The following is a 27,213-nucleotide window of genomic DNA, read 5'->3' as shown; positions in this document are numbered from 1 at the left end:
CTCTTCTCCGCACCTCTCTTCTCTCCTGATCATAGCAGAGGGCCTGGCCCATACAAGGCGCTCAATAAATATTTGTTGGCTGAGCTGAAGAAGACATGCCCACCCCGACCCCGACCCCAGTCACATAGTAAAGAGGAGTAAGAGAACCTCCTTAGGCTGACAGAGGCCATGAAGGGTGTACCCTAGAATCACTAGGAGACCTTTGATGACCCTCCTAAGGAAAGAGACAGAATGAGAGAAGCTCAAGAGGGAGGAGGCCACGTGTGGCTGGAGAGGCTTAGGATGGGCTCAGAGAAGTGTCAGATGGAAGGTGGAGTTAAGTTTTACCACCCACACCGGTGATGTGGGATGTAACTCCCTCCACAGAGCCCTCAGCACTTTTGGAGTTACGATTTTCCCTTTCAAATGCGACAACACGCTGAGCCTGCCCTGGGGCAGAGGGACGTGGCTCCCGGGGAGGCCCCGACAGCCGCGGTCCTATGGTAATTCGGTGCCCGCTTTGCCCACAGGTGTCAGACAGCGGCACCCCACCCCTCTCATCTTCCACGTCGGTCAGGGTCCACGTCAGGGAGCAGAGCCACTACCCACCCTCCACCCTCCCACTGGAGATCTTCATCACCATCGGGGAGGAGGAGTTCCAGGGCGGCATGGTGGGCAAAATCCACGCCACAGACCGAGACCCACAGGACACGCTGACCTACAGCCTGGCAGGAGAGGAGAGCCTGGGCAGGCGCTTCACAGTGGGCGCGTCTGATGGCAAGATCATCGCCGCCCAGGGGCTGCCTCGGGGCCGCTACACGTTCAACGTCATGGTTAGCGATGGGACCTTCTCCACCACTGCCGGGGTCCACGTCCACGTGTGGCATGTGGGGCAGGAGGCTCTGCAGCAGACCGTGTGGATGGGCTTCCACCAGCTCACCCCGGAGGAGCTGGTGAGTGACCACTGGAGGAACCTGCAGAGGTTCCTCAGCAACAGGCTGGACATCAAACGAGCCAACATCCACCTGGCCAGCCTGCAGCCTGCAGAGGCCAAGGCTGGGGTGGACGTGCTCCTGGTCTTTGAGGGGCATTCGGGGACCTTCTCCAAGCTCCAGGAGCTGGCATCCATCATCACTCACTCAGCCAAGGAGATGGAACACTCGGTGGGAATTCAGATGAGGTCAGCCATGGCTGTGGTGCCCTGCCAGGGGCCAACCTGCCAGGGACAAATCTGCCAAGAGACCGTGCACCTGGACCCCAGGGTTGGGCCCACGTACAGCACAGCCAGGCTCAGCATCCTGACCCCGCGGCACCGCCTGGAGAGGAACTGCTCCTGTAACGGTGAGAAATGGGACTTCCCCAGGACAACCAGCGCTGATGGCCCAGCCAGACTGACTCCAGGGATGGAGATCCCAGCGGGGGGCTCTCTGGGGTAGTTAGAGGGACATTTTAACAGGGTTAAAGAGCAGGGACCACCACGAGACAGGTGAGGCCTCACAAAATCTAGTCATGGAATAGCACCCTAGTTCTGGTCACTTTTTGGAACTTTGAAAATAATGGTAAGAATTCAAGAGGCAGTTCAGCATCACACCTGAAAGCATAGACTGGCATCAAGTTGCCTGGGTTCAAATCCCAGCTATGCCACTAGCTAGCCAGGTGACCTTAGGAAAATTATTTAACCTCTCTGTGCCTTTGCACTGTTGTAGGGATTAAATGAGAATTAAATATCAAGTGCTTGCTTAGAAAAGTGCCTGACCTATAGAAGGTGGTCAGTTAACCCGAGTTACTAGCACTACTACTATTATTACTATAGCCTGATAGTTTTAACCTCAACGTTTAGACTGAGCAGCTCAGGTTCAAACCCCAGCTCTGTCATTTACGAGCTGTGTAACTTTGGGTGGATTACTAAAACCCTCTGAGCTTTTTCCTCATCTTTGAAATAATGAAGATAGTATCATCTGCCTCCTTGAGTTGGTTTGGGGAGTAAATTACTTCATGGATATGAAAGCATTTTAACCCCTAGCTGTCTCACACTAAGCACCCCATCAGTGGTGGCTGCCATTCACACGGTGGTAGTTGTGGCTATAAGGACTCTGCTGTGTGCCAGTCTCTGTGTGTATGTTACCTAAACTCATCACCACAACCTTAGGAAGCAGGATCATTAGCTCCATCTACAGTTGAAACAGGTATGGGGATTGTATTGGTTTGCTTGAAACTGTACAGCCTCCAGTGAAGGGCTGGTTATTCAAATACCTGTGTCCCACTCTAAAGCCTGAGCTCTTCTCCAAATTCTTTAGGAACTTGGTGTTCTGGCAGGACTTACCCCAGTGCCCCTGGCATTAGGACCAATGCCCTGGATCAGCTCAGGTGCATTTGCAAAAGGGGAATGACATCACCCCCGCCCCCTTGCCCCCTGCCTGGCCTGGCCTAGGGGTCCATCCAGATTGCATTAGGGAAATTCTAGGAAGACTTGTGGACTTTCTCCAGGGACCTCTGGATTTAGGCTAGGTGAGCTACTCTAGGGGTATGGGGTGGGCTGGGGCGGCAGGTGTTCCCTTCTTGTGTCTCTTACCCTGGAGTGGGCTGCAGGGAAAGCTGTGATGGCTGAAGGTTCTCTCGTGACCCCCTGGCATCAGATAGCAGAGGTTCTAAAATTCAAGATTATGCAAAATCACCTGGGGAGCATGTTTATAAAGTGACCTGCTCCTGGCTGTCACCTCCGGAGTTTTTTATTTGGAAGGTCTTGGGTGACGCCTGGAATTGGCATTTTTAGCCAGCACCTCAAGCATTTCTGAAGCAGGTGGGCCAAGGGCTGCACTTTGAGAAATACTAGGTAGGCTGGCTCACCTAACACCAGAATCACTTGGAAAGAAGTTTGGTTTCTGTTTGTTTGTTTGAACATTTTAGTGAAACAGGACATACAGAAAGATCCATGTATCATAAGTGTACAGCTCAACAAGTGTTCAGAAATCAAATACACCGGTGTAACGAGCCTAGATCAAGGTAATCACCTAGATCAAGGACCAGAACATGATCAGCATCTCAGAAACCTCCCTTGGGCTCTCTTCCAGTTGCTACACCCATCACGGGGAGATTTTTAAAATACAGATACTCAAGTGCCACCAGAACTACAGAATCTTACTCACTAAGGGTAGAGACTAGCTTTCTGTATTTTAAAAGACTCTTCAGCTGATGCTGATACTCAGCCAGGTTTGGGGATTCTTGATCTAGATCATCTGCAATATCCCATCCAACAATGACCTACCGGGATGGAATTGCCAGCATCAGAGCGTTTTAGACGTACGGTATGACAGCATCTTAGGATCTTGTAATCCCATGGGCCTCACTTTCTGGTTCTTCCTCCTCCTTTTGGCCTGTGTTCCCTCTCTTCAACAATCCTCTTCCCTAGGAATCTGGAGCCTGTACTGCTCACCCCTTCTCCTGACAACTGATAAGCTTATTCACACTGAGGTTTTAGGGATTTAATAACTAAACTCACTTCTGAGGAGGGTGGATTTAAAAAAAAAAAAATCTGGGGTGGGCGTGGCTTAATATAACACAGCATGTCCCAAAGGAGTTTCCACAGAATGCTATTTCCAAGGGCTAAGGGTACGGAGTCCACACTAGATGGTCCCGTGGTCAAATAAGCTTGAACAACTCAAGTTTAGGTGAAGTCTCAGACTCCTCACTGTGCAATTCTGCATTAGCAATTGCTACGGAGGATGCAGCAAATGGAAGTTCTGGCCACACAATTTATCACTACATTCCTCCTTTACCACAGAAGTCTCTCGACTTCTCAGCAGCATTTTGTGTGGGAAGTGCTTACCCAAATGATTACACTCCTGATGATGAAGAAGATGTCTTGAGGCAAAAAGCCCTCGTGGTGTCCCTGAAATCACACATATATGCAAAATCCTCTCCAACTCGACCTCCTTCTTCCCCAAGTGATGTCAGAAATCACATGGAAAATATGGAGGATAGAAGTTTTGACTTCTGCACACTTGACTGATGACCTTTCTGGCTTGATTCTTGCTTTCTTAATGGTTTGAGTTCATAGTTTCTGATCCAGGCCAGGACCCAAGGCGAGGGTCCCTGGGGCCAGAGGAAGGTGTGCAGGGTGATGGCCCCTGTCTAACTGTGTGACCCTGGACAAGTAACCTCACAGCCTCATTTCATCTGTAAAATGGAAGCAATGACCTTGCTTGCCACCCAAGGGTTGAATGAGACAAAGTCAGTTCCAGGGCTCCGTGGGGACCACTTTGTGTGGAGGTGACAGTGCCTCTGGTTGCTTTCACAGGTAGTGGCGCGAGGTTCAGCGGTCAGAGCTTCGGGCGGTACAGTCTCCCAGAGGCTCAGAACTGGCACATCCGTTTCCGCCTGAAAACACTCCAGTCACAGGCCATTCTCCTGTTCAGCAATAAGACAGTGTGTCTCTCCCTGAAGGTAAGGCACTGCCAGCCTGAGAGATTTCCTGTGGGCGTGCCAGGCTGGGGAGGTGGGGCGGCATAGGGGTGGCCAAGAAGGCTCACTTCTGCAAAGAAACCCCTGCGTGGTTTTCAGGGGTACTGGGTGTGACTCTTAGTTAGAACACGAGACTTTCCAGCCATGATGGCCAAAGCCACCCCACCTGGCAATACATGTCCAAGTACAACAGAGGTCAGGCTGTTCTGTGGGATGACAGAGAGCCTCTGAAGATAGAAAGAGAGATGGGTAAGGCCACCTAGACCTGGTTGATGCTTTTATCATTTTTGCTGAGTAACAGACCAGTGTTTCCCAAGATGGGTGGAAGCCTGGGGTACATTAAGGTACGTGGAATCCACATGGAGGAAAATGAATTTCCTTTCAAGGGTCTTTTAGTCCTTCTGATTACGTCCTGTAGAAAGTCTCAGAGTACCTGCCTGATTTTAACATCTCTATCACAGGTGTCCATCTCCCATTTTGACAAAGAGAAAGCAGACTTTGGCAGTTAGTTAGAATTTAATCCATTGAACAAATATTTATGGAGCATCTACTATGCAACAGGCACTCTTCCAGGTGCTTGGGTCTCATCAGTGAAAAAGACAAAAACCCCTCTTAGAGCTTTCATCCTATGGTGGGAGACTGACAATAAACATAAAAATAATAAATCAGAAAATTATAGAGTTTGTTCAAATGTGATAAGTGCTTTGGGTTAAAAGAAAAAAAAAGGTTAAGGGGGATCAGGAATGTGGGAAGTTGCAATTTTATTTTTTTTTTATTTTTATTTTTTTTAAACAAAAGAGAGAATTTTATTGGCTCATGTAATGGAAGAGGCCAAGGATTGACCTCAGGCTTGGGTAGATCCAGGTGTTCAAAGTATATCAACAGGATCCTTTTCCTTCCCGCTGTCAGATCTGCTTTTGTTCAGAAGACCACAGATATCCCCCCAAGTGATGGCAAAGGTGGTCCCAGCAGCCCAGGCTTTCATTCTGCCACTGAGCCAGCCCAGCAGAAAGGGAGCATCTCTTTCCAACAGCAGTAAAAGTCCCACCTCAGACATTGATTGGCAGGTCTGAGTCATGTGACTATCCCCAAGGCTGCCAGGGAGAGGGGCCAGCCTTTCCAGAACAACGTAGACTAAGTTGAGAAGGAGGGGGAGTGTCCCAAAAGGAAAAGAAGAATGAGGGGCACAGTAACAACTACTGTCCACCCCTAGCCTTGTGGACCTGTCCACCTGCAACGCGGAGCCCTGCAGCAGCAACTTCGCGGAGGTCAGCTGCTCAGAGAGCAGGGTGGTGTGCAGGAGAGGCAGCCTGCAGAATATTTCTCTTCTAGAGTCACAGTCCTTTTGTGCTTTTAAAGCTCTCAAATAAATCATAAGCCTGGAGGTTATGATTTTCATGGACAGTCTTCTTTATATTTTCCCTTTTCTGCTATATTATTCTAAATTCTGAAAATAGCTTTATGGGGTTCTTTTTAATAAAAATGACAGATACTTATTGTAATAAATTAAAATGCTATAGGGAAATATACTGAAGAGAGCCAGTTGTTCATGTCAGGTGCCTGTGACCAGCACATGTGCATGGCTGAGCTCCCATTTTCGAATCCCTGCCCAGGCACTCAGTCCTTTGGGCCAGAGCCTCAATCTCACTACATCTCGATTTACTCATCTATGAAAATGGGACTCATCCTTTTAGAGTGGTCATAAGAAAGTACTGAGCCCTTGTTGTGCCAGACACCTTATTGCCTGTGTTATAGCATTTAGTCCTCGAAAGAGCCTTGTAAGGTGGTGACTGTCATCATCCTTGTCCTACAGATGAAGAAACTGAGGTCTTCTGCCAGTGTTCAGTAGGTGTTCTGTAGGAGTTGTTCCACATATAGATGTAGTTTTGATGTATTTGTGGGGAGGAAGGTGATCTCCACGTCTTACTCCTCCACCATCTTGAAGGTGCCTGGTACATTCTGTATTATAGCTGTTTTTCTCCCTCAATGAAGACGAGCCTCTAACTGCTATGTTGTCTACCAAGCCAGAGTGGAGGAGATCATGCTTGCATTCTGCCCTTTTGTGGGAAGTTGCAATTTTAAATAAGGTGGTTAGGGAAGGCTTCATTGAGGTGATAATTGAACAATAATTTGAAGGGGGTGAGGTAGTTAGCCACGTAGACTTCTGGGGGAACAGCATTCTAGGTAGCGGGTATAGTCATTGGCAGGATATTGCTTGGCATGTTTAAGGAATAGCTCAGACGTCAATATGACTTGAGTGAAGTGACAAGGGGACAGTAGTAGCAGGAGTTGAGGTCAGAGATGTAATAGGATGGGGTCATATCTATAAAGGTCTCATAGGCTATCTAAGGACTTTGAGTTTTATTCTGAGCAAAGTGGGGGGCATTAGAAGGTTTTGAGCAGAGAATTAACATGGTATGACATATGCAAAAAGGGTCCTCATGGCTACCGTGTTGAGAATAGATTTTAGAGGAACAAGGATGGAAGTGGAAAGACCCAGCCAAAAGGCAGTAATTCTGGTGAGAGCTGATAGCAGTTTAGATCAGGGGAATGACAGTGGAACTGGGAAAAAGAGTTCAGATTCTGGAGAGATTTTGAAGGTAAGGTCAACAGGACTTCCTGATGAACTGAATGAGGGCTGGGAGAGAAAGCAAGGAGTAAGATATTGACCTGAGCAACCTGAAGGAATGGAGTTGCTGCCAACAGACCCGGGCAAGGATACAGGTGGAGCAGGTTGGGGAAGGGGGATGACCAGGAGTTCCGTTTTGGACATATGAGCTTGAGATGACTATTAGACCTACTAGTGGAGCTGGACAAACAAAATCTAGCGAGAAAGGTCTGGGCTGGAGATGAAGATCTGGGATTCTTCCACATATACATAGTATTCAAAGCTATGAGACTGGGGAGATCACCAAAGAGTGTAGACTGAAAAGAGAGTAGACTAAGGATTTATCCCTGAGATACTCCAACACTGAGAGGTTGGGGAAGAGGAGGATCCAATAAAGGAGAATGAAAAGATACAACCAGTGATGCTGGAGAAAAACCAAGAGAGTATTGTATCTGGGAAGCCAAATGAGGGATGTGTATCAAGAAGGAAGCAGTGATCAGCTGCGTAATATGCTGCTGAGAGGTCAAGTAAGATGGGAAGTGATATCAATCATTGAATTTGGCAACACAAAGGACGCTGAGTGCCCTGACACCAGTGGTTTCAGTGTCATGGTGGGTGGGGGTAGAATTTTGCTGCAAAGGGAAAGCAAAGAAAGAAAGTGCTATCTGGCAGGAAAAGTGGGTTCAAGAAAACTTTTTTTTTTTTTAAAGATTAGAACAATAACAGCATGTTTGTATGATGACTGGGATGATCCAGTAGAGAGTGAACAAAGATGTAGGAAGGAGAAAGGAGAGTCAGTGGCATCTTGTCCTTTAGGAGGTAAGGGGGGTGGGGTGGGATCTAGTGCATGAATGGAGAGATTGGCTTTGGACAACGTGGACAGATATGATGGTGAGAGTGCCTGGAAGTTTCCATCTGATTGCTGAGAGCGAGGATGGGGAGAGAGGCATTAAGGGTCTGAGGAGAGAGAAGTTGTGAAAATAGTCATCTGAGAGAGTGAGGGGACTAAGCAAGACAGTACGATCACTGGGTAGCATGAAGGGCTCATTTGAGACTCATGGTCATGAAATTAAAGGGAGACCAATAAGCAAAAGCTGTGTGTTTTTCTCCAGCCATGTTCAGCTCCGTGATACTTACATATAGAGGGAGAGTTGGATTTTACCGGATTTGTGTATTTGCCAAGTGAGTTCTACCAAGTAAAACAGGGACAGGAATTTGGTTATGGAATTTAAGATTGGTAAGGAGAGGAATGAGGACATTACAGAGGGGAAAGACAGTGAAAAGATGGAGGGATCAACAGATCTGTGGTCCTAGGTAAGTGAAAGGAGTGATTTAATGACAATGTTTTGTATAAGTTGTACTTATTTTTGTCATTGTCTTTTCTTAATGGCAAGTTATATTGGTTTTCTATTTACTATAATAATACTGTTTTCTTTTTAAGGAAATAAAGGTATAGGTAGAATTCAACCAGGGCAAAAATCAGGAAGATGGCGTACAAATGTCCAACTTCTGGAAAACACTGGGTTAGATCTTCACATTTCACCCAGAGAAAGCACTACCTAACCCAGAGTGACAGGAAAACTATTTGGCCACAAGTAGTCCCACTTCTTGAGGGTGAGGGGAACTAAAATGTTCTAACCCAGTGATTCTCAGACTTTTTGATTTTGGGACTTTTTGTACTCTTAAAAATAATTGAGGATCATCGGGAAGTTTTGTTTATGTGGGTAATAGCTATTGGCATTTTCATTATTAGAAATTAAAACTGAGAAGTTTTAAAATAACAAGAAACCCATTACATGTTAACATAAACCCATTACATGTTTCCATATTTTTAGGAAAAATTGTTCCATTTTCCATATTAAAAAAAGAGTGGCATTGTTTTACATTTTTGCAAATTTCTCTTACATCTGGCTTAATAGAAGCTAGCTGGCTCGTACCTACTTCTGCCTTTATCTGTTGTGATGGCGCATGTCTAGAGATCACCACTGTATATTTGTGACAGAATCAGAGTAGAAGAGGCAAATAATGTCTTGGATTATTATGAAAATAGTTTCACCTTGTAGATGCCCTGAAATCATCTTAGAGACCCACTTCAAGAACTGTTGAACTGTTGAGTAAGGGAGTTGGGGTGAGAGGGAGATTTCTGGTATCCCTGAAGGCTGAGGAGTATAGAATACTGGAGAGGCCTGTGAAGAAGAATCCAAAAGACAGGGTCTTGATCAGCAAGGCATCTCTGGGCCTCAGTTTCCTCATCTCTGAAATGGAGATATCATCCCTGCCCAGGCCATCCCATGGAGAGCGGCGAAGGCCAAATGAGACCATAGAAGAGCACTTTGAGGGTTTCTACACTCTATAAATACAATGTCTAAAACAGCCTTGAAAATCACCAAACACTACCCCTCCTACCTGTGAAAATAAACTAACATTCTTTGCACTGGCAGCTTCTGAGCAGGGATTTTTATAAATACTTCTTGGCTTTGCTGATGGCCATTTGGATTTTCTTTACAGCTGGTCGATGGAGTGCTCCAGCTGGAATACCACTGCCCAGGTGGCTTCTACAGAAACCTTTCCTCCCGGTCTCGTGTGAATGACCAAGAGTGGCACTCCGTTCTGGTGGAGGAGACAGACACTTCCGTTCACCTGTCGGTTGACAGTGCAGCCAACACCTCCCTTGCGCTCCCAGAGAACTGCTGGAGTCTGAGGCCTGAAAGGGACCTCTTTCTGGGTGGCCTCGTCCTCTTGCATTCTTTCCCAAATGTCTCCCAGGGCTTCGAAGGCTGCCTGGATGCTGTCATGATCAACGGAGAGGCGCTGGAGCTGCTGGCCCATGGCAAGAAGGTGGCGGGCATGCTGGAGAGGCGGGCCCTCACCCAGTGTTGCCTCCATAGTGACCAGTGCAGCCAGAACCCGTGTCTCAATGGTGGGGAGTGCTCACAGACCCGCGGGGCAGGTAAGGCTAGGGCTGACCCTGAGGCTTATCCCAGGAGGCTCTACAGAGGACCCTGCCAGGTTGAACTAGCAATCGTGTATCACCGTAGAGTTTACCAAGCAGATTCCTCCACCACAGTCCCATGAGGGAGGGAGCGGGGTGGGGGGGGAGCGGGGAAGAGAGCCATTAAAGCTCCATTTTACAGCTCAGGAAACCACTGGGCTACGTAAGGGATACCCAGAGAGGTAAAGGAACTCACCCAAGGTCACAGGGCTGTTAAGCGAGAGGCATGCTCAGGGTGCAGATCTCAGTGGAAATATCCCCCTCTTCCCCTTACTGTCTGGTGAGTAACGAGTTGGGATCTGCTAGGTTTACACCAGGGGAGGCCAGGAGTCTTCTTTCTCCCTCAACAAGAACTATCTTTCTTTCTCCTTTTTTTTTTGGATGGGGGAAGTGTACAAATGGGGACCTCTGATGTAGAAGGCTGAAGTCATCACACATCTCAGTGTCATCATTGGTGCGCGCTAAGTTTCTCTCTCTCTCTTTTTTATTAAAAAAATTTATTAATTTTATTTATTTTATTTTTGGCTGCGTTGGGTCTTCGTTGCTGTGTGCGAGCTTTCTCTAGTTGTGACAAGCGGGGGCTACTCCTCGTTGCGGTGCGCGGGCTTCTCATCGCGGTGGCTTCTCTTGTTGCGGAGCAGAGGGTCTAGGTGTGCAGGCCTCAGCAGTTGTGGCTCATGGGCTCTAGAACGCAGGCTCAGTAGTTGTGGCGCACGGGCTTAGTTGCTCTGCGGCATGCGGGATCCTCCAGGACCAGGAATCTAACCCGTGTCCCCTGCATTGGCAGGCGGACTCTTAACCACTGCGCCACCAGGGAAGCCCAGTTTCTCTTTCTTATTGCCCTTTATACTCCACTGCCTTCTCCCTTCCTCAAACCCATAGGCAAACATTTAAAGTTTTAAAATGAGTTCTTTCAAAATGTAAGAACTGTTTGTCACATGCTTGAATTTCTAACGTATATAACTGGTATATCATGTTTTACACTTTATCCACGCTGCCACGAGTAATTCTTATTCATTGCTTTTAATTGTGGCTCAATACTCCAAGGTGTGCATGCGCTTACCTTTCCCCTCTGGACTCTCCCAGCAATGGACATCTCACCCCCATCAACAATGCTGCACTGAACATCCTCCCACGTCATCTTACAAACCTATGTGAGAACTTTTCACACATACACACATACATACGCACCACCCGGAGATGGAATTCACATACCCAGAATATGCAAATAGTTACTTTGACTAAATCGGGTCAGACTGCTGTCCAGCATGGCCGCAGCAGTCTGTACTTCCAGCAGCAAGTGTGTGAGATTCCGAGGCACCTACATCTCTGTCAACACTTGGCATTCTCCCATTTTCTAATCTTTGCCTGACAAATAATACTGTCATTTCTACCTAAGATACCCAAGGAGTCCATCACTTCTGCGTCCCCACCACCATTGGTCTGACCCCAGCCCCCATCACCTCTCTTATTTTCTTCTGCACCAGCCACCTCCCTGCTCTCCTGCTTCTCTCCCTCCACTAGCATCTTCCAGCAGGGCACCAGAGACATCTTTATACAATGTAGATATGAGCAGAGCACTATCCTGCTTGGAATCTTGCAGTGGCTTCCCCTTGCTGTTCAAATGGAGTCCCAATTCCTAATTCCTGCCTGTGGCTCCTATGCCCTGGCCCTTCCCACCTGCTGGTCCACCCTGGTGACATGCCACACCCTCTCCTCCAAACCTTTGCACACGTTCTCCTCTGCCTGAAACATCTTCATCTTTGCCCCTCTATCTTTTTGCCTGGCTAATTTTTACTCATCCTTCAGGTCTCAACTAAAATATCACCTCCTCCAGGAAACCTCCCCTGGTGCCTAGTTTAGGCTAACTCCTTCCCCCAACGCTTCCCTTCAATAAAACTAATTTTTATGATAATAACTAATATACTGATGTTATCTATAACGGTCTCAGTTTGAACCCCCAAATTGCCATTTGCTTGCTGTGTGACCTTGAGCAAATGTCATGCATTCCCTGAGCCTCATTTCCTGACCTGCCATCAACTTGTACCTGTCCCTGATGAGGACAATATCAGTAACCAATCTCAGGGCTGTCGGGAGAATCAAATGAGCTAATACATGAAGATTCTTAGAACAACTATTACAATAAATAGTGTTGTCTAGGATGACGATACCCATTATTATCCTTTAGATGCCTATTCTCTGTAGTCTGTAAGTTGTTTGAGGGCAGGGATCCAATCTTCTTGTCCAGCAGGGCACCAGTGCCTACCATGGTGCATGTGGCAGAGAGAGGCACTCAATAACTAAGTGTGAACACTGTGATCTGCAAACACATGAGGTCCCCCTCCATCCTGGAGGACCTGTCCCCTGGGGCTACTGGACCAGCGTGCTCTCTCATGGCCCTGCCCTTCTCCCCAGGCTACGTCTGCACGTGCCCCTCACAGTTCTCCGGGAGGCACTGTGAACAAAGGAAGGAGAATTGCACTTCGATGCCCTGCCTGGAAGGTGGAACTTGCATCTCTTCCCCCGAAGAAGCCCCCTGTATCTGCCCTCACCCCTACATGGGAGACAGGTAAGCACAGGAGAGGTCCCCTGCCATTGCTTCCTCTCCCTGAGTGTGGCACCACTGGGGGATGACCTCTGCACTCTGACCCCTAGAGAGGCCAATGGGCAGCCAGGGGCTGAGTGCTCTGGTTACCTGGCTTCTTGGCCTTTTCCACGTGTCAAGGCTTCTCCCTCCCACCACCTGCATCAGAACACCCTGGAAGGGGAGGTGCTCTTTAAAAAGACAGATTTCCCAAGCCCTATTCTGAACCTACTGAGTTGGACTCACTAGGCTGGGGCCAAGGAATCTGCACTTCCTACCAGATCCTCGGGCAGTTCTGATCTTTGCTGAAGTCTGAAAGTAGCTAAAGTTCTTATTCTCTTGCTCTGGACCATGACTTTCCAGAAAGCGGCCTGGGGGTAATGATTCCACTTGATACAGGCACTGCTGTGGGTCTCAAACCCCACCACTAGCTACCTGTGCCTTGTATTATGCTGGCCTGGGGGGGTTGTAAGGGAAGGAGAATCATCCCTAGAATCCTAGATGTAAAGAGGCTTTGGCAATTCTCTCATTTTATGGCTCCCCAACTTGGAAACCTTTAAAAATCATGAGGGAGACTTGTGAAAAATACAGATTCCTGGACCAACTAAACTGGAATCTCCAAGGAAGGAGGCCAAGGATTCTATTTATAACAAGCTCCCAAGGGACCCCCTTGCTGTCAGTGGGTGCATAAGAGATCCAATGATATAGTCCATCCACCCAATTTACAGATGAGGACACTGAGGCCCAGAGAAGGAAAGGGCTTGTCCAAGGCTCCCCCTTGTCTTTAAGATCCAAGTCCTTTCTCTCAGCACCTGGCATTTCCAGCCCCACTGTGCGCCTCACTCTGCAGCAGGGGATTCTCTCCATCCAGTAGATGGGTTAGGGCAGGGGTCCCCAACACTCGGCCAAGGACCGGTCCGAGGCCTGTTAGGAACTGGGCCACACAGCAGGAGGTGAGTGGTGAGTGAGTGAGCGAAGCTTCCTCTGCTGCTCCTGACTGCTCCCCATCGCTCACATTACTGCCTGAACCATCCCCGCCCCACACCGGTCCATGGAAAAATTGTCTTCCATGAAACCGGTCCCTGGTGCCTAAAAGGTTGGGGACCATTGTGTTAGGGGACACTTCCTGGCTGAAAGTGGTGTTTGCATTTTAAAAGAGAATTTGGGGAGGCCAACGTATAACCCAAAGGACAAACTGTTGGTGGTGAAATTTCAGGCACTGGGACTCACGTGGGATGGAGGGAGCCTTTCCCAATGTCCCTCAAAAGTATGCTAACGCATATATACGGAACCCCCCCAAAAAAAATGGTACTGATGAACCTAGTTGCAGGGCAGGAACAAAGAGGTAGACATAGAAAATGGACTTGAAGACATGGGGTGGGAGGGCGAAGCCGGGGCAAAATGAGAGTAGCATCGACAAATATACACTAGCGAATGTAAAATAGTTGGCTGGTGGGAAGCAGCAGCATAGCACAGGGAGATCGGCTCAGTGCTTTGCGATGACCTAGAGGGGTGGGATAGGGAGGACGGGAGGGAGGCTCAAGAGGGAGAGGATATGGGGACATGTATAAGCATATGGCTGATTCGCTTTGTTGTACAAGAGAAACTAACACAGTATTGTGAAGCAATTATACGCCAATAAAGTTCTATTAAAAAAAAAAAAAAAGAAGGTAAAGCTGACTATAGAAGTCTCCTAGGAGCCTCACACCAATGAAAGCCAAGCTGAAGGTGACCTGAGAGGTCATATGGTTCTAGGTGTTCTCTCTGAGAAAGGTGTCCCGTGTAAGGTCTGTGTGGAGCCATGCTGGGCTCCTGCAACCTCCTGGTGAGGGACAGAGGGAACACTGGCGCCTGGTTGCCATCGCTGGGTGACTGCTGACTTGTATCTGGGACCCTGACCCGAAGGACAGCTAGGTTGCCGGCTGCCTCTACCGCAGTATATGATTGGAAATTTGACCTCAGTTGTAGGCAGTGTATCCAATGCCTAGATCTCACGGGTGGAACATAATGGACTTGCCCAGAGCCTAGATTCGAATGGTCATGAACAAGGGTATTGCTGAGTCTCATGCCTCACTGGTAGAGGATGATGTGAAACTGAAGTTGATGTGTTGATATGTGTGATAATTACTTTTTTTTTTTTCTTTTTGGTGGGAAATTGGAGAGGCAGGCTTGAGTGCAGGGGTTTTTATCCCATACATCTTTTAAGAGGGGACATGGAAAGGGCAGTATAGTGACTCAGTCCCCTGACTACTTCTCTGTGTCTGCAGGTGTGAAATGGAATCAAGGGGCTGCTCAGAAGGACACTGTCTTGTCACCCCTGAGATCAAAAGGGGGGACTGGGGACAGCAGGAGATTCTGATCATCATAGTGGTCCTACTGGTCATCGTCATAGTCTCTGCTGGGCTTCTCTTCTACTGCCGCCGTTGCAAGTCCCACAAGCCCGTGGCCATGGAAGACCCAGACCTCCTGGCCAGGAGTGTTGGTGTTGACACCCAAGCCACACCTGCCATTGAGCTCAACCCCCTGAGCACAAGCGTCTGCAACAACCTGAACCAAGTGGAGCCCAGCAAGACCTCAGCTCCAAATGAATTCGTCACTTTTGGACCCAGCTCTAAGCAACGGCCAATGGTCTGCAGCGTGCCTCCCAGACTTCCGCCAGTGGTGGTCTCTTCCCACTCTGACAATGAGGCCATCATTAAGAGGACCTGGTCAGGCGAGGAGATGGGTCAGTACAGCCACAGGCCTTTAGCCTCTGGGATTGATGGAACAGGGTAATAGACTGAAACACTCCCTTATCTGAGCCACCATCCAGGTCCATGAAGGGATGTGGTCAAGGTTACGGGGCACTAGTGGGCTGGACCAGATCCCAGGCCTCTGGACTCAGAGTCTGGGCCTCATTCCACTGTACCATGATCTACTCCTCTAAATTCCAAGACATTCCACAGGATTGATGTCCATGGCAGAAACCTGTAGACCCTGGATGGGGTGGGTAGGATCCCTGAGGTGAAAAGGGGGCTTCTGTATATTTACGCTTTTCTGGAAAGGGAAAGAGAGGCAGTCGTCCAAGCTTCTGGTTGCCCAGTCTAGAGGTACTGCGGCCTTGGGCCAGACCTGGCTGACCCAGAGGAGGGACCTTCACCCCCTCTCATCTTTGGCTCAAAAGGAGGTGAATTTGTAAAGCACTTTATATTTTCTGGCTTATTCAGTAATAGTCAAAACAAGTATTTGCTCTTTCTGACAGTAGGGTACTTGGGACCCATAAAGACACAGTGACTTATTCTAACTCACCCAACTATTCAGTAGCAGGGACAGAGGTAGGACCAAGGATGCCTGATCTCCAACCTTCCAAGCCACATCTCATTTAATCGCCCTCTGTGATAGATGCCATCACACCTCCTAGTCCAAAATATGTGTTTGTTTCCTTCAATTAAGGAGACAAAACTCACCAGTAGGACTTGGGATAGAGCTGCTGTCTCCAGGAATGGGGGGGGGGGATGCATGGAGCCATTCAGATTCTTCCCTTATTCACTGACCCTTGGATCAGTGGCACAAATTTACAAGATGGGCTGGCTTTGAGTTAAACCTCTGGCTTTGAACTTGGCCCCACTGGATTCTAGATATTAATCTAAGCTGCCAGAGACAACACACACAGACGGGCCACATACCCACCGACTCCTCGGCCCATCTCTACCACATGCTAAGTCATGCAGAGCAGCTCTAAGGCCAGCTGGAACTTTCACCAGGGAAACTCAGAGCTCACCCTATCTTGCTGTTCCCTTTCAGTGTACCCAGGTGGAGCCACAGTCTGGCCCCCAACTTACTCCAGGAAGGAACGCTGGGAATACCCCCACTCCGAAGGGACCCCCGGCCCTCTGCCGCCATCGCCTCGCTGCCACCGGAACCCAGCTGTGATGCCGGACCCCACTGGCCTCTACGGGGGCTTCCCCTTCCCACTGGAGATGGGAAACAAGCGAGCACCCCTCCCACCCCGTTACAGCAACCAGAACCTGGAAGATCTGATCCCCCCACGGCCCCCCAGTCCCCAGGAGCACCTGCTGGCCCCCTGTCTCAACGAGTACACAGCTATCAGCTACTACCACTCGCAGTTCCAGCAGGGAGCGGGAGGGCCAGGGCCCTGCCTGGCAGAAGGGGGCTACAAGGGGGTGAGCATGCGCCTCAGCCGGGCCGGGCCCTCTTACGCCGACTGCGAGGTGGGGGGCGGGCATCCCACGGGCCGGGTCCAGCCCCCGGCCCCCCCCAGCTATGAGGGCTCTGACATGGTGGAGAGTGATTATGGGAGCTGCGAGGAGGTCATGTTCTAGCTGTCCTCAGACGGAGGCAAGGGGGAGGCCGAGGACTTGGCGCCTTCCCCTGTCTGGCGGGGAGCGAGTTGAGCGTGGCTGGGAAAGTGGGAGCGAAGCCCCCATACCCAGTCCGGGCTGCCACATCTTGAAATGTGCTCTTCCAGACCCCCAGCTAGTCCCTGAGGATGAAGGGAAGCTGAGGGTACAGCTCCAGAAACAGGACTAGGGCCCCCAGCAGAAAGGGTGTGCACAGAGCCGTTACCCTGGAAACCCAGGAAAAACTGACTCCTGGGATGGGTAAGAGGCAGTGTGCATCTCCCTGACAGTCCCCAGGGAGTCAGGGCCTGAACGGGCCTGTCTGGCACGTTCTTAGACCTGCCCGTTGCTGCACTCTGCAGGCTGAGGTGGGATCATGCCTCACAGGCAAGCACCACACCTGCTGAGAGAGGAGGTCCAAGGTCACCGACCCTGCAGGGCAACAGGGTGTCCTCCTAGGGGCTGAGAGGTGAGCAGCAGGGGAGCAGCTACCACATGTCACTTGTGCACCCTGCCTGCCTCGCTCACATGCTCACTGCAGAGTCTGCTCCACGTCAGGCACCGAGCTAGGCACCGGGCATAAGACAGTGAACCATGGCGACAAGGGTTCCCGAGGAGCATCACTTGGCCTCAGTCTCCTGGGGGTCCCACTCCTCTAATCTAATTCCAAGCACCTTGAGCCTCCTCTTTAAGTCTGACGTAAAGCCTGACTTTCTACCAGCCAGGGCCTGCCAGGATCTGTGCAGCCCCTGAAACGTCTTTGTTAAAGAATTCAGACCTCATGGAACTCTGGGTTCGTCAGCCCAAGTTTCGCAAGCACTTTGGGCCAAAGGCAAGAAGGACATCATTCTTCATTTTAAAAAAAATTCTTAGGCACTTTTCAACCTTGCTGTCTGGATGAGTTGCCCCAAAGGGATTTTTCTTCCCTAGACACAAGGAAGTCAGAACTCCTATGCAGGGAAGGGTGGAGAAGCAGGGAGCCGGACATCAGGAGTGTCCTTTCCTGCCCCTCTGTTTCAGAGGCCTGCCAATCCAAGTGTTACCTGCAGCGACTCAACCCTATGCATGGAGGGTCATTGTGGGCACGTGTCTGCACGTGTGGGTGCTCATGTATAGTACATGTGTACACATGTGCAGAACATATGTAGCCAGGAGTGGTAGGGACCAGAGACTTCTGGTGGCCTTGCCACTCCCTCGCCTGCCAATCCCTGTCTCCGGTCCACTGCCTTTTCATGTGTGTTGCTTCTGGAGACAAAAGTCTAAAGGAAGAGCAAGAGCCACTCTCACCCACAGGGCTGCTGCCTCCAGCAAGAGGGAGCTGTGTGGGTGACAGGGTGTTTGTGTGCATGTTTCATGGCTGTGCGGGCGACTGTGGGCGTGAGTGATGGGATGCCTGGTTTCACTGGTCATTTGTGGTTGTTGTTTTTTTTTTTAACAATAAAATATCTTTTTTACTGTTATTTTCCGTGTCACTTAGGCTGTTTGGTCAGGGGAAGGTCACAAAGGTCTACAGGCCCTTCCAAGCTGAGGTTCGTGGGATTTGGGGGCTGGAAGGGACCCCAGAGGTCATTAAGCACCATGATTCTCAAACCTTGCAAAATGGCTAAAATACAGATCTCTGAGGCCCACACATACAAATCAGAACCTCTGGGAGAAGGGCCCAGGACACTATTTGGAAAAAAGGCCTCTAGTTCGGATACAACTGTGCATAGTTAGTGGACACGTCTGCTAAGCAGCAGGCGAATGAAAGGCCCTGGACAAGACTTCAGGACTGCTGACCGCCACCCCACCCCACCCCCGGCCAGCACCCTTGGCAACACATCGCACTGGTCAGGGAGAGGGGACAATATCGCAGGTCTTGGGAGGCCAGCCTCCTGATGCCCAGAGTCAGCCTGTGGCGCTGCTCCACAGCTCGCCCCGAAGCCCAGCTGGACATGACTGTCACCAGGCAACCTGGTCCGTGCGGGCCTTGAGGCTACAGCACCAAGACTGGACAGTCCAGTAGCTGCCGACAGGCTCCCAGTGCAGGTGGGCAGAGAAGGCACGTCCATGGGAGGCACCACAGCAGACCGTGGCTCTGGGGTCCGATGGGCTCGGTTCCAAACCTGCTGTGCTACACACTAACGTGGTCTCAGGCAGATATGACCGGGCCTCTCACTGTTCAGTAAAATGAAGAGTAAATAATATCTCTATTCTCAGGGATAAGTTCAAAGAGCTTATAGCAGCATAAACAATAACTGGTGACCATTATGCTAGGGAACAATACTGGGTAGCATACAAATAGGATTAACTTATCAGAACTGTGCGGGAAATCACAAATAATCTAGTCCAGTGTCGCCCAAATTTCTGTTGCTTTGTTTACCACTTTTATGATTTTTGTCCTGATAGAATAACACCTGTACTATTATTTACTTAATTTTTTTTAGTGTATTTAGATTTTAAAAAATGTTTTTATTCACCTTAAAAGGATAATATCCATAAAAGAAAAGATCTGAAAATTCCTATTTTTTGTAGCGCACATGAAGTTACATAAACATTCTGGTTTTCCAAATGACTGTCTAAGGCCCTCTAAATCATCTCTGGGAAACACGGATCTAGTCCATCTTTGTTCTCAATGTTCCTCACCCTGAGGCCTGCAGAGGAGAAGGGGTTTGTGCGAAGTTCCACAGGTAGAACTTCACAGCAGTGAGACCACATTCAGGTCGGACACCAGCCTTGGCATCTCCCTAAAATACCACATGCTCTTCTCCTGGATGGGGAGCCTCTCTCCACCCAGCCCACCTCTCTCCCCACCTGGCCCCTCCTTCCCTTTGTCCTCCTGAGCCTGCACCTTCATGGATCAGCCACTAGAGGGCTCTCTGGGACCAAGAAGCAGAGCCGCAGACGAGAAGGTTTTCAGGGAAATCCTTGCATCTCAAGGCACTGGGGTTCTGATTCCAAATGTCCTCAGTCTGACACAGCATGACAGTGGCAGAGAAAGGCAGAGACCCAGACCTCGGCCTCCTGACTTGACCCAGGTGGAAACACAGTTCACCATAATCATCCTCACCACCACTACTGGCACTTGCTATATGACAGGGGCTGTGCACGCACTTGGCATGTCTTATCTCATTTAATCCTCACCCAAAACCCATCATGTAAGTACTGTCATCTCTGTTTTACAGATGAAGGAACAGGGGGCATCCAGAAATTAAGTGGCTTGTAACTTACAGTAGTGACTCAAAGTGAAGTCACCCAGTTCATGAGTGACAGGGTCAGGATTCAATCCAGGGCTGCCGGACTCCAGAACTATACCTTACATTTGGGTTCATGAAACCAGTTATAAATACAGGATATCAGAAGACTGAAGAACAGCAGAAACTAGTCCAAGGATCCAACTGAGTTCAGAGGCCAAGAACGTCACTATAATTCTAAGTGGTGTTAACAGCTGGAATGTCTGCTCAACCCCAAGGCTCAACTCCAGACCACCCTTGTAATCCTGCATCCAGTTCTGAGGCTGGGCCTTAAGAGCAACACGGTAACCTTGGGCATTGCTAGAGGAGAGCAGCTAGGAAGGAGGCGGGGCTGGGGGGGGGGCGGCGAGGGCTCACAACCATGTCCCACGGGGAAGGGCAGCCGTAATCCACCAGGGGCACCTGTAATCCACCAGGACCAATGGCAAGGGAATTGTGAGACAGCTCCTCGGATGGACAGCCTGCACTGCTGCGCCATCACACGGAGTTTCTCAAGGCCTTATGGAGAAGGTAGATACATCTTCCAGGAATCAGAGCAGTGCTCTGGAGGGACACACGTCAGGTCTTGGGGGTAGAGCCACAAAAAGTGAGTATCTGGGAGTGGAAGAAGGGCAGACAGAGCCAAACCACTCTCATGTGGACTGAAGATTATGGAGATTCTATAAGATAGAGGGGGAAAAAAGATACAGTATGTAAAGTTTTAAGATATGGAGTGACTTGCCCAGGGCCCACGCTGGTTCCGTAGAGAACAGCTGCCCCGTCCTCCTGGTGCCACACCATGAATGGGTGAAACGCCTGCCTGCGAAGACACGGGGCCCAGGTGAAGAAAAACAGCCCATGCTGCAGCATCTGAGGACAGGCTTCGGGAGTTCTCGGTGACTCTGCCAGCTCCACCTTGAGGAGAGGCACAGGCTGCGGCACCGAAAGAACAGCAGGATCATTCTCAAGGACAGGGCTGGGGAATGACAAGCCTTTAGAATTTTCTCATGATTCCTCAACAGACCTACAAGGTCCAACCAAGGAAAGTGCTTGGTTAGATCGACAGGAAACTCAAAATAAATAGAGTGATGTCAACTCCTCACAGGCCGGGACACCATTCTCTCCTGAAGGAGATGACACTGAATTTAGTAACCAGCCAATTCCAGATACACGATTAGCCCCACAGACTGGCACTCAGCCCGATCCGATCAACACCACAATCAACTCATGATCTGGGGAAGTGGCCAAGTAGTCATGTCTCTCTAGCATCAGTGGCGAGGAGGCTAACCAGAGAAGCAGTGTTACAGCGTCACTGAGAAGGAAGCCATAAATTCTGACAGAAGCGGCCAGGGAAGGTTCTAGAGAGCAGCAGCCACTGGAGCGGGGGTCTTAAAGTTGAGCTTCAGATTGAGCACAGGGAGAAGGGCCAGCTGGGCTAAGAAAACAGCCCAAAAGGAAGGCCTGAAGGTTGTCAGTATTTCAGCAGTGCTGGGTAGTTCTGATGGGTGGGAGTGGAGGGACTGTGGAGCACAGGGCGGGGTAAAGCATCCTGGGGTCGGGAGGTGGGAGGAGCTAGGTGCCCAGACCAGGGCCTGGAGATATACTGTGTCCATCCAGGGATGTGAGGGGAGGAGTGACAGAATCAGGTAGCAGGGAAGTGAATCCTACGGGCAAAAACATGAGGTCTGGAGTCAGACAGACCTGGGTCCACCATTTAGAAAATGTGTGATCTTGGGGACTTCCCTGGAGGTTCAGTGGTTAGGACTCCGCGCTTCCACCGCAGGGAGCGTGTGTTCAATCCCTGGACGGGGAACTGAGACCCCGCATGCCGTGTGGTGTGGCCAAAAATAATAATAATGATAATAGAAAATGTGTTATCTTGGGCAAGTCATTTAACCTTCTATACCTCAGTTTGAAAAGTGGGGATATTACCAGCACCTTCCCTCACTGGATCTGAGCACCGAAGAAAATAATATAGGTAAAGTGCTTAGCACGGTTGGCATAGTCAATGTTTAGAAGATGTTAGATATTTTATCACTGCTATTAAAGAGGCAGATCTTTTCGTAGTATCCATGACCACACACCTTTGTTCCATAGCCAAGACAAAAAGACATCCCCCCAGCTTGGGGTAGTTAGGGGCTAAGTGTACTAAGGCAGTGGTTCTTGATGGAGAGGGTGGTGATTTCCAAACATACCCCTGCCCCAACACACACACACACACACACACACACACACACACACACACACACACACACGGACCTTTGACCATGTCTAGAGACACTTTGGGTTGTCATGACTGGCAGGGTGCAAGTGGCGTCTAGTGGGTAGACTAGGGATGCTGCTAATCACCCTACAGGGCACAAGACAGTCCCCACAGCAAAGAATGATCCAGCCCAAAATGAACATAATATCAAGGCTGAGAAACTCCGTCCTAGGTTTTTAGGTAACACGGTAGCAGCTGGGAACCTGGCCTGAGGCAAAAGTACACGTAGGCCAAGAATTGCAGTTACGGCATATGGTTTGCTCATTTATAAAAAGGCACCATTCTGGGGCTTCCCTGGTGGCGCAGTGGTTGAGAATCTGCCCGCCAATGCAGGGGACACGGGTTCGAGCCCTGGTCTGGGAAGATCCCACATGCCGCGGAGCAACAAGGCCCGTGAGCCACAATTACTGAGCCTGCGCGTCTGGAGCCTGTGCTCCGCAACAAGAGAGGCCACGATAACGAGAGGCCCGCGCACCGCGATGAAGAGTGGCCCCCACTGCCGCAACTAGAGAAAGCCCTCGCACAGAAACGAAGACCCAACGCAGCCATAAATAAATAAATAAATAAATAAACCCAAAGTTTAAAAAAAAAAAAAGTTGTGCCATTTAAAAAAAAAAAAAAAAAAGGCACCATTCTGGATCCTACATTTGTCAGAGTAAATATCAGGGTGAGTGAAAAACAAAAAACAATTCATGTATATATTATGTATAATATATATATAATATAAATATTCCATGACCAAGTGGGATTTATTCTAGGTAAGCTAGGCTGGTTCAATATTCAAAGATGAATCCATTTAATCTACCATATTGACCAGTGAAAACAGAAAAAATTTAAGATTATAGCAATTGACGCAGAAAAAGCATTCAACAAAATTAAGCCATTCAGTGTTTTCAAGAAAAATCTCTCAGTACAGGAATAGAGGGGAACTTCTATAAAAATCTTACAGTTGGCATCATATTGAAAGGTGAAAGACTGAAGGCTTTCCCTGTAAGATCAGGGACAAGGCTAGGATGTCACTGGAACCACTCTTTTTTAACACAGTACTGAAAGTTCTAGCCAGTGCAATAAGACAAAAAAAAAAAAGGTATATAGATCAGAAAAGAAGTACAACTACTTCTATTTGTAGACAACATGTGCTATCTACACAGAAAATCCCAAGAATTTTAACCAAAAACTCATAGAACTACAAAGTGAGTGCAGAAAGGTCATAAGACAGGTTTAACACTCAAAAATAAATTTCATTTCTATATACTACCAATGAACATGTGGAAACTGAAATGAAAAACACATTACCATTTACAATTGCTCCAAAGAAAATTAAATACTTAGGTATAAATCTAACAGAACATTTACAAGATCTGATAAATGGCTAAAATAAAAAATAACATCACCAACCAAATGCTGGCAAGAATGCAAAGAAACTGGATCATTCACACACTGCTGACAGAAATGTAAAATGGTACAGTCACTCTGGAAAATGGTTTGCAAAGTACTTTTAACACTAAAAACGGGCTTGCCATACCACCCAGCAATTGTACTCCTGACATAACATCCCAGAGAAATAAAAACTTATCTTCATAAAGAAACTTGTACGTGAGTATTCACAGCAGCTTTATTTGTAATAGCCAGACCTGGAAGCTATGCAAATTTCCTTCAGTGGGTAAATGGATAAACAAACTGTGGTACATCCATGCCACGGAATACTACTCAGCAATGAAAAGGAACGAACGCTTCATACATGCACCAACATCAATGATCCTCAAGGAAATTACACTGAGTGAAAGAAGCCAAACTCAAAAGGACACATAGAGTATAATTACATTTATAGAACATTCATGAAATAACAATGACAGAGATGAAGGACAAACAGATTAGTGGTTGCCAGGGGTTAGGGGATGTTGGGAAGGTGCAGGGCATGGCTGTGTCTGTAAAGGGGTAGCATGAAGGAGTCTTGTGGTGATGGTACAGTTAAGCATCTTGATTGTGGTAGAAGAAGCCACACGTGATAAAACTGCTTTGAGCTACACACACAAACACACATACACGAACATGCACACACTCAAATGAGTGCATATATAACTGGAGGAACAAGAATGAGCTCTATGGATTGTGCCAACGTCAATTTCCTGGTTTTGATAATGTACTATAGTTTTCAAGCTGTCAACACTGGGAGAGACTGGGTGAAAGGTGCACTGGATCTCCCTATTTCTCTGCACCTTCCTGTGAATCTATGATTACTTCAAAATAAAAAGCTTAATTTTTTTAAAAACCAAATTTTAAAGGAGGAAAATTATTTGAATGAATACCTTACTAAAGAAGATAGACCAGGGGACCAGGGAACCAAGGAATCAGGGAACTTGGGAGCCAAGAAAAGAAGGAAAATGGTCAACTTGATGAAGAGGAAGGTGAAGGAGGAGGAGACAAGGTGATCAAGATGCTGGTTACATGGAGTAACAAAACCAAGAAACAGAAAACAGCCTTGTGCTTGCTGCCGGGGAATGAAATACTACAACATGGACCTTGACAACATTATGCAAAATGAAAGAAGCCAGAAAAAAAGGTCACATATTGCATGGTTCCATTTATATGAAATATCCAGAATAGGCAAATCCATAGAGACAGAAAGCAGATTAGTAGTTGCCAAGGGTTAGGAGGAGGGGGTGTATTAATCATGTTTTCTATTTTCTGTATTTTATGATGCTTTGACATCTTGGGGCCTTGTGGACCCAGAGGGGGATTGCCCCTCCCAGAGTCAGCTAACTCCTGGAGAAAGCAAACAGCTTGCCTGAGGACATCCCTTTGAAATGCAAATCAATCAGTCCTGAGTGCAAACCCCAACCCAACTCATTTAATCAGTCTGGAACACAGTCTCTGCCCTCAATCACCCCAGGACCAGTTATGGACAACTAGGGACCACCTCTACAGCCCAGGCTGCTCAAAGTGTTTACCTACCTAACCCTAAGTCTGCTCAGCTTGCTAACCCTGCCCTGCCTTGCCTTTCCCACAAAAACCTCAATAAAGGCTCCTGCCCACATTTCCCCCTCTCTTCTTCTGCCTCCGGATCACCCCTGGCACTTCCCCAGGTGGCTCTGCCTCCTGTTTCTATGGATCTGTGAGTATAAAAACTTCATCCTTCGTGACAGTCATATCTGTTTCTGTGTGCCTTACCATACCTAATTAAAACAAATCCCAGGTACATTTTAAAATGGGGGAATAGGAAGTGTTTCATGTGTATATGGTTGTCATTTGGGGTGATAAAAATATTCTGGAATTAGCTAGTGGTAATGTCTGCACAGCACTGTGAATGAGCTAATTGTCTCTAGCGGTAAATTTTATTCTGTATTTCTGTACTTTGCATTTCTACATGGACAATCATGTTGTCTATAAATAAAAGGTTTTCTTTCCAAAAAAAGGCCAATGGTAAATAAGCCCAGGAAAAGATGCACAGCATCAGTAGTCATTAGGCAAATGCAAATTAAAATCACAATGAGGTACTACTACGTATCCATTAAGATGGGTAAAATTTTAAAAACCACAATATGAAGTATTGGTGAGGATATGGAGCAAATGGAACTTTCACAAATTGTTGGTAAGAACCCAAAATGGTACATCCACTTTGGAAAACAATTTTCCAGTTTCTTATAGAGTTAGTATACACTTAACCATACAACCTCACAATTCTGCTCCAAGGTATTTACCAAAGAGTAATAAATACATATGTCCACACAAATATCTGTACATGAATATTTATAGAAGCTTTATTCATAACACCCCAAACTGGAAGCGACCCAAATGCCCAACGACTGGTAAATAAATAAGCAAACTATGGTTCAGCCACACAACAGAATATTATTCCGCAATAAAAACAAACTCCTGATAGATGTCACAACAGAGGTGAATATAAAAAGCATTATGCAAAGTGAAAGAAGTCAGACAGAAAGGACCATACTTAACGTTCCATTTATATGACATTCTAGAAAAGGCAAAACTACAGACAGTTCAGTTGTTTCCAAGGGCCAAGTGGCATGGGGATGGGATTGCAGAGGGGCACAAAGGACCTTTGGGTGGTAAACATTCTGATCTTCATTGAAATGGTGGTCGGCTGACTGCATGCATCTGCCCAAACTCATCAAATTGTGCACTTAAAAAACAGGTGACTTAGGTAAATTATACCCCAATTTTTTAAAAAAGAGGTGGGGGAGACCAAAGGCCAAGGGTCTAGTAAAGGGTACCAGCTGAAGACACACAGTTTCTTGGCACATGTCTGCAATGGGCTGGGTCTGAGGAAGCCAGCCTACTTGGCAAAACGCCCTAGCTAGACTTAGGACCCAAATCCAGTCCCTGTCACTCAATTTATGTCCGTGCAAGTGCAGTGGGCTTACCTTGAGGGCCTTGGTTACCTGGAAGGGGGGATTATGGCATTATGTACAGACATGAGCGGGAATAAAAACATGAAGAGGTGAACAGTCTAAGAAGGGTTGAATGCTCTGCCCAAAGCCAGTGAGCAAGGCAAGATTATAATGAATGCATAACCAAAAAAAAAACAAGTAAAACTGCTTTTCTCTAAGCCTTGGTTTTCTTCAATTCAGCTAATGTTTCATAAAATGTTTCATAAGCCCTTCATGCCAGGTACTTTATAACATTCTCTCTAACCCTCTCAATAGTCCCTAAGGGTGGCCCTCCCTCCTGAGGCTGCAACAAAGAGGGCAAGGCAGCCACTGCCTTGGGAAGGGCTTGGGTTCTGCAACCACAGGGCTCGCATACGTATCCC

At 48.0% G+C, this 27,213-nt stretch overlaps 2 protein-coding genes across 13 annotated transcripts in view; one reads left to right on the top strand and one right to left on the bottom strand.

The window, feature by feature from the left end:
* The window catches only part of FAT2 (FAT atypical cadherin 2), an 82,417-nt gene extending 63,993 nt beyond the window's left edge, over positions 1-18,424 (top strand). For 3 of the 4 annotated variants that reach the window (XM_036848425.1, XM_036848424.1, XM_036848422.1), the window contains 6 exons: positions 510-1,320; positions 4,277-4,422; positions 9,557-9,998; positions 12,456-12,609; positions 14,892-15,349; positions 16,408-18,424. In XM_036848425.1, the coding sequence (XP_036704320.1) occupies positions 510-1,320; positions 4,277-4,422; positions 9,557-9,998; positions 12,456-12,609; positions 14,892-15,349; positions 16,408-16,946 (2,550 nt within the window). In that variant the 3' untranslated portion in view covers positions 16,947-18,424. Of the gene's footprint in view, positions 1-509; positions 1,321-4,276; positions 4,423-9,556; positions 9,999-12,455; positions 12,610-14,891; positions 15,350-16,407 lie in introns of those variants that run through there. The other variant, XM_036848426.1, reaches the window with a different exon arrangement.
* Positions 1-27,213, bottom strand: part of SLC36A1 (solute carrier family 36 member 1) — a 286,699-nt gene that overhangs the window by 201,634 nt on the left and 57,852 nt on the right. The window contains exon 11 of one of the 9 annotated variants that reach the window (XM_036848432.1): positions 8,189-9,234. The exons of the other annotated variants lie outside the window; for them this stretch is intronic. Within the exon in view, the coding sequence (XP_036704327.1) occupies positions 9,128-9,234 (107 nt within the window). The 3' untranslated portion in view covers positions 8,189-9,127. Of the gene's footprint in view, positions 1-8,188; positions 9,235-27,213 lie in introns of those variants that run through there. 9 annotated transcript variants of the gene reach the window in all.

Source organism: Balaenoptera musculus, chromosome 3 (assembly GCF_009873245.2).
Source record: "Balaenoptera musculus isolate JJ_BM4_2016_0621 chromosome 3, mBalMus1.pri.v3, whole genome shotgun sequence".
Lineage (NCBI taxonomy): Eukaryota > Metazoa > Chordata > Mammalia > Artiodactyla > Balaenopteridae > Balaenoptera > Balaenoptera musculus.
Note: the sequence above shows the minus strand (reverse complement) of the source record. Positions and strands in the feature narration are given on the sequence as shown.